Here is a 7,512-nt window from a genome sequence, read left to right as displayed (position 1 = left end):
CTTCACCAGTGGACAGTATTCACTCTCTGTCTGCAGGACAGTCTCAGGAGCTCTTAGCCAACAGCCAGGTTCCAGGACTTCTTCAATAAAAGGACTGTCTTTCACCAGTGGACAAATCTGGCAAAACAACATCAATACATACAGACAAAGTACCAGCAAAACAGCCATGTCTCCTCAGTCCTTGGCAGCTCAGGGGGCAGGTCTCAAAAGTCCAGGGCAATTCAAAGTGGCCCCCAGCAATTCTCTTAGTCTCTCTCTCTGGCTCCACGAGGTGCTGCTTCCAAAAAGTTCTTCTGCCTCTCTCTTGTCTCTTCAAATCTACTATCACCAGCTCCTCCCAGTTCAAGACTCTCTTTTCACATCAACAAGTCCATCCCATAGGTGGGATTAACAAGCTCTGGGTTTTAACACAATCAATTTGAAAACCAAGCCAATACTGGGGGATCTTTATATTCCATTACTATCACAGCTGAAGACCAACAAACAAAAGTAAAGAAGAGGGAAACATAAAAGATACAGTAACAGACAGTTCTTCAGAACAGAAGAATCCCATTCTTTAGGTTGAAGTTGCTCTGGGAAGCTCTGTTCTCCCTGATTTTTTTTTTTTAAGTACAGAAATTAAAGATCCAACAATATAACTATAAAACACTTTTTGAAGCTTTGGCCACAGTGCCCAGCTATCTTGTAGGTGAGTGCAGATTACCTCACAACCCTACTCTAGCTACCAGTTGGCTAGACCATGTTTCATCTTCATAGCCTCCCTAGTCATCCAACCATCCACCCAAGTACTTATGCCTTCTGTTATTCTGCTTCTATCTAGACCTGTACTCTCCACACTGGACTAGGACCTCCACAGCAGGCCAGGAATTACAGAATGGATGCCTCCAGGCTCTGGAGAAGGCAATCCAACCTTTGAAGCTCCACCCTAAAGTCTAGTTCTCTAGACAAAAGAGTAAGTGCAAACTAATCTCCTTAACCCACTATATCTACTAGCTCCCTTTTTATACATCTCCCTCACTTCCCACCTCTAAGTCTTCTATCTTGTTCTGGCAACAGCAATCATTAATGGGTGAGGAAACTGAAGCTGAGAGGTTGGAGTGACTTGCCCTGACCACATGACTAAGTGTAAGAGATGAGAATTGAATTCATGGCACTTTGGCAGCTATATGAAAGATAGATTAAAATGGGGAGAGATTTGAGGCAGGGAGACCAATTAGGAGCCTGATTCGATAGCTAATGTGATAGGAGAGAAGATCCAAAGGAGATGTTGCTGTGTAAGTGGAGAGTCAACTATCAATAAACATTTATTAATCTCCTCCTGTGGACCAGGCCTTGTGTTAATACACATCAGAGATACAAAGAAAGGCACAAGACTGTCTTTGTCTTTGAGGAGCTCACAATCTAGTGATCAGAAGAATGGTGATGTAGTCAGCAGAAACAGAAACGCCTGGAGGAGGGAATGGGTTTAAGGTAAAAATCGGGCTTTTTTTTTTTTAAGATGCTAAATTTGAGATGTCTGACTGTTTCTATTAACATTAGCATCTTCTAGTTATGTTTTTTGTTGAATGGTGTATTTTTTTTTCTGGTTCTTACATTCATTCAAGAACAAAAACTCTTTTTTTGTCCTTTTCCATTTTTTTTTAAAGGAGACATTTTCTCCTTAAGTTTCTTTAAGTTACTTCCCCTTATGGGCGGAGACCATCTTGATTTTGTACTTTCTCTCCAGAGCTCTGAACTGTGCTTGCCACACAGTAGGCAATTAATAATGCTTACGGGTATTTTAAAGACCCAATATATCTTTTCTCTGTATCTTGAAAAAGAGGCTGTATTTTAGGATTATATATTTAATAACTCTAACTCACTCATTTTTACAGAAAACAAAAATGAGGCACATAGTAGGAGCTTACTAAATGTTTATTGATAGGAAAAAGGTGACTTAGTCACGAAATAGTTATGTTGCAAAGCTCACATTGGAAATCCCAGCACTAGGTAATTAAGCATCTCTGATATGGATTGAGTTCCCATCTCCCGACTCCAGTCCTATGCACTCTCCACTAGAACTGCAATTAATATTTGATTAGTGTAAAAGTAAATAGGCAGTCCTAGAGAGGTAAAGGGCATTGCATGCTTGATCCTCAGCCAAAAACTCTGTTCCCTGTGAATCTTTCAGTCACAACCAAAGCAGGTTTACTTTCTGGTCAAAGTAGCTCAGTGTCTTTGCACCTGTCTAAACTCCCACCCAGAGGAGATACACGTGCGCAGCTCACAGCATCAACGCTCTGCTACCTCTAGCTCCCGCATTCCCTCCCTCCCGTTCTCCCGCAACCAATGAAAGGAGCTTGACCGCGGGAAACTCCAGCGGAGTTTCATGAGCATGCGCTCAATGTCCTGAAGTCGGCTCGGGGATCCCAGCCGGAAGCGCGTGCTCCGAGGCGAGCACAGGAGCAGCGCAGCTTCCCTCCCCCGCCCCCTCCGGGTCAGAGGCTCCGGGGCGGGACTATCGCTCCGCGCCGTGACGCAACGTGCCGTGACGCTTCTTCGGCGCACGGAAGCGTCTGCGGAGCCGCCTGCCGTGGCCACTTCAGCTGAGCGGTGGCCGAGGTCCGGGCGCTCTTGCAGGGGCGGGAGGGGTCCGGGCCGAGCGGGCTTAACCCCTTCCGCGCCGCGGCCGCGCGGGCGGTGCTTATGGCAGCTTCCCCTTGCCGCTGGGCAGCCGCTCGCGCCGCAGGAGCCCGGTCTCCGTCCCTGTTGGAGGCTCCCGGCTCGTTTCGGGGCTCCCTATGAGTCAGGGAGCGATGCCCCAGCCCGGGGGGTGGCCGGGGGCAGGCGGCCCCGAGGGGCCCAGCTTGGAGGCGGAGCCCGCCCCTCTAGGCCGTGGGAAAGCAGCGGAGAGGGAGGACTCGCCGGCGGGGCCGGCTGCCCCGGGGGACCCGGGCTCGGGCCATGTCCCGGGCTACTCGGGAGAGCAGTAAGTGCATCACTCGGGCTGGGGATGAGCCTCCCGTCATCGCAGCGGCTGCTCGGGGTCTGGACGGGGACACGGCCCCGAGCGGCTCCTCCGGCGGCGGCTCTCGGGGCCCGGGGCTCCCCTTGCCCCGGCGGGCGTGGAAGGAGCTGGAGAGGGTCGGGGGTGGGGACGGCGCCGTCAGGTGACTCCCGGGGCAGGGCCGAGAGCTAGGTGGTGTTCGCTGCTTTAGAAATCCGAACAAAGCCTTAAAGTTTTAAAAGACAAATCTGAAAAAGCATTTGTTACGTTTCCTTAAAAACAGTGTTCTTTCTGCAAATTCTGGCAAACTGGCCTCTTCTAGCTGCAACGTTAAAAGATAAAAACTCGCAAACTTCTGGGGAGACATTGCTGTGGACCAGCCGCGGCGTTACTAGATGAAAACCTCCCGGACTTTGGGGAAAACCTTTTAGAGAAGTTTTTCCTAACTTGAAATGCATATTCAGTTACCCGAGACACCTCGGGGCTAATGGGGGCTGGTGGGAATCGTCTGCAAGTCTAGTTAGTCCTTGTGATTAGTTAAACTCCCACCGGCCCCCACAGCTGGGTGACAGACACTTCGAGATCTAATGTCTGAATAGTTCTCCACCAACAGGTTGTGTAGTCATTTTTCTGCTGTGGAAAACAGTGTGTGATATAGATGAGGCAGTGTGGTGAAGGGAAAAGATTTGGAGACCTTCATTCAAAAAATATTGCGTTTGTACCTTCTTCCAGGAACTATGTACTCTGCACTGGTAAATCAAAGCCAGGGAACATTCTTCACCCTCAAGGAGCTTACTCCCATTAATTTGAAGGAAAATGACATACACACAAATAAATAAATGCTAAGTGCATGTACAGGGCATCTGTGGAGAGAATGTTAAATCTGGAGTCGGGAAGACTTCATCTTCCGGAGTTCAAATCCAACCTCAGACATTAGCTGTGTGACCCCCGGCAAGTGACTGAACCCAGTTTGCCTCAGTTTCCTCAAATGTAAAATGAGCTGGAGTATCTCCACTAAGAAAACTCCAAATGGGATCAGGAGGAGTTGGACAAGACTGAACAACAACAAACTATGTACACATTAAAGGAGGTAGAAACTCGGGGTGGCAATTTAACTGAGACTTGAAGAAAGCTAAGGGAACTAAGAAGTGGAGGTGAGGAGGAATTAATTGCAGTGTTGGGGCAGGAGCAAAGAATGGAAACGATATGGAATGTTCTGTAAAAGGAAGGTAGAGGTAGATTAGCTTGAACAGGAACAAGTATGTCAGTTTGATGGATGTATATATAACCTGGGAAGGGAAGTACTTTGCAGTAAATGAAAGGGTAGTCTGGAGCCAGATTGTGAAGTGCTTCAGATGCCAAATAGAGGAGTTTGCATTTGATACAAGAGAAAATAGAGAGCCATTAAAGTTTATTGAGCAGAAGAGTTATCAGACATAGACTTTAGGACTATCATTTTTGCCCCTCTATGAAGTATCAGTTGGAATAGAGAGGCTTGATATAGAGAAACTAATTCGAGGCTAGCCCAGGAGAGAAGTGATGCAGATAGAACTCTGGTCCAGGTGGAAAGAAAGATATTTTATAGATATTTTAGCGGTAGAATTAGCAAGACTAGGCAATTGATTGCTAGTGAGTGAAAGAGTAAAGTATAACTCCCTATGTTTGAACAAAAGGATCAAGTTCAAACCCTGACTCTACTACTTACTACCTTGGACAAATTTCTTTACATCTTTGGACCATTTCCTCATTTGTACTTTGGGGATCTGAGGTGATGACCCCATAAGGTTCCTTCCAATGCAAAAATCTGAATGTATGAACTAAGATTGGATCCGTGGTAAAGACATGCAAATTTATTTAATTGAAAAGAGCTAGGGCCTCAAAGTCAGAAAATCCGCTTTTATTGCTGTGTGACCTTGGGCAGGTTGATGAGGGATTGAATCAAAATCTGTAATCCTATAAATAGTTCCTAAGGTTTTATCTAGCTTTGGGATGGATTAATTTCCCCCTCTCTAACCTCCCCCCCCCCCCATTCTGTATGTAGGGTACAGACTTTCTCAGGATGAATATGCCTGTGTATATTTAGGTATGCCTATACCTTCATACAGTTGCTAGTTTGTGTGTATATAGATATGTATGAATATGTGTATGAGTACACATGTATATAAATATGTATGTTTCTTTGTTTTATTTATTTATTTATTTTTGCGCATTTTGGAGGGCAATTGGGGTTAAGTAACTTGCCCAAGGTTACGGCTAGTTTTTTTGTGTGGGTGTTAAGTGTCTGAGGCTGGACCGAACTCAGGTCCTCATGATTCTGGGGCCAGCACTCTACTCACTGCGCACCTAGCCGCCCCTATATGTATGTTTCTTTGACTATATGTAGGCGTATGTATATATACACACTTTTGTATAAACAAACTAGGCTAGTTAAAAAAGATTTGATTAGTTGCTTGAACCAACCAAACTGTGAAGTTGAAGTTGATTAGCTTCAGACACAGCTTTTGTATAGTGGTCTTTTCTAGTGTTTTCCTTGTTGTAGAGGAGGGAATCTACTGTGAGAATACAGTGAGAATCTGTTACACTGTGAGCCAAATCTTTGTCAGGGATAAGAGTGAATGCTCATCAGCCACTTTTACCTCCTGTTGCATCTAGATGCTAGTGTTTGCTTCTTTCCTGTTGAATAGAGTAGCAGTTGAGATGCGCTGGTAGGCAGATTCCTTAGTCCTCAGTAACACTTTGCATACAGGCTACATTATTTCTTTCCAGTGGCTACTATCTCATGGTGTTACATAGTACAAGAGTAGAAGTTTAAGTATCTTAGAGACTGTATAGTCTACACATTTTGTTTTAAAGGTAAGGTAAATGAACAAACTGCGTGCTGAAGTGACTTATCCCATCTCATGGATAGTAAGCAGCAGAGCCACCACTTGAACTCAGGCTCTCTGACTCCTAACTCAGGGCTTCTTGATTCAAAGATATCTCTTAGATTTTTAGTCATCTAGAGCAACATCCTTGTTTTGCAGATGAGGAAAATGAGGCCAGGAAAATGAAGTGACTTGCTGAAGATCACATGGTCAGTTAGCATCAGAAGCTAGAGCTAGAACCCTGACCTAGACTCTAAGCCCAATGTCCTTTCCATTATACCACACCAGAATGAATGAATAGCTATCAGGAGCTTGATGAGACATGGTAAGTTATCTAGAGATGTAGCAAAAATTCCATTTTTTTTCCTTAGTGCTGATTTTTCTAGTTTAGTTTGTGGATTATTTAGTAGCTGGGTTCATTTTTTTCTTCAAAATACTTTTGATCATTTTGATTTTCAGTAACTCTTAGGAAGAAAGAGGAATATAATGTTGAACTTTCAGAACTTGATTTCTGATTATCACATCAAGATGTATTTAAGGTATACTGGACTGTTCCCTTTCTCCCTTTCCTTTGATGGTACTTTTTTTAGTATACGGTGTGTTATTCTGCTAGATTATATTATTGAAGTGAATGACACATATGTCAGTTATTATATTTGCAGATGTATGTAACTTAGCAGTTTTAAGATAAATTTGAAGTTTTCTGCCCAAATTAGTTGTTTACAAAGACTTTTAATCCTGTGCAGTTGTCTATAATTGTATCTAAGGCCTTTCCCTTTACCATGAGAATTGATTTTTTTGGCCTAGTGTTAAAAAACTTGCAATTGCAAAGCTTTCAAAATAGAAAACATAAATGCTAAGTGTTTTGTAGTGTCCTGTAATTTCATTATTAATTTATATAATTGGCATTGTAGGGATGTAGCTATATATGCAAATTATATGTCTCATAATTCTGCATTGCTAGATATAATTAATTGTGTGTAAAGGTAAGGATTAAAGGCATTTTGCTTACTAGGAGTTTCAATGTCATAGCTTCTCTGATTTTTTTTTTTTGGCTTTGGGGGATCAGGGCAGTTGGGGTTAAGTGACTTGCCCAAGGTCACACAGCTAGTATGTGTTAAGTTTCTGAGGCCAGATTTGAACTCCGGTCCTCCTGATTCCAGGGCCAGTGCTCTATTCACTGTGCCACCTTATTTAGCTGCCCCTGATTTCTTTGATAAATAGGTAGAGGGAATTCATATAAGAGTTTAATAAAGGTCTTCTAAGTTTCTTTTCTATAAACTTCCATTATCTGACATCACATTTTACTAGATAAGAGTATAATCAAGGACCAAATGGGGGAAACTACTTTGTAATATTATTTTGACAAATTTGATCATCTTGATATCAGGAATTAGTTGACAACCTATGCTATGGATGGTGCAGGGTATGATTTTGGAGGGGTAGGGGAACTGCCAGAATTGAACCTCAGCAGATGAGATAGGAGTTGAAGTTTGTCTTGGACGCCATGCCCGTTTTATCTCCTTGTTAGTGTTCTTTCCCCACTTCTAGCCTGTCTTTTTCTTACTTTCATTGTGGAGTACTGGCTACTAGTTCTTGTTAGGATGTTAGGTGGTTAAATATTTGAATTTAAAAAAAAAGACTTGAGAAGCTTGAAGATGG

At 43.5% G+C, this 7,512-nt stretch overlaps 1 protein-coding gene across 3 annotated transcripts in view; it reads left to right on the top strand.

Annotated features, from left to right (window-relative positions):
• The first annotated feature begins 2,493 nt into the window (after positions 1–2,493).
• OTULIN (OTU deubiquitinase with linear linkage specificity) overlaps positions 2,494–7,512 on the top strand; it is a 55,904-nt gene continuing 50,885 nt past the window's right edge. The window contains exon 1 of one of the 3 annotated variants that reach the window (XM_069101420.1): positions 2,494–2,601. Coding sequence is in view for 2 of the 3 variants with exons in the window: in XM_069101419.1 (XP_068957520.1) it covers positions 2,781–2,968 (188 nt within the window). In the remaining variant the exon portion in view is untranslated. The other 2 variants (XM_069101419.1, XM_069101418.1) reach the window with 2 other exon arrangements.

Source organism: Petaurus breviceps, unplaced genomic scaffold, assembly GCF_028583685.1.
Source record: "Petaurus breviceps papuanus isolate PSGF00001 unplaced genomic scaffold, PetGlider_PUasm1.0 47, whole genome shotgun sequence".
Lineage (NCBI taxonomy): Eukaryota > Metazoa > Chordata > Mammalia > Diprotodontia > Petauridae > Petaurus > Petaurus breviceps.
This window is presented reverse-complemented; position numbering and strand designations above follow the sequence as displayed.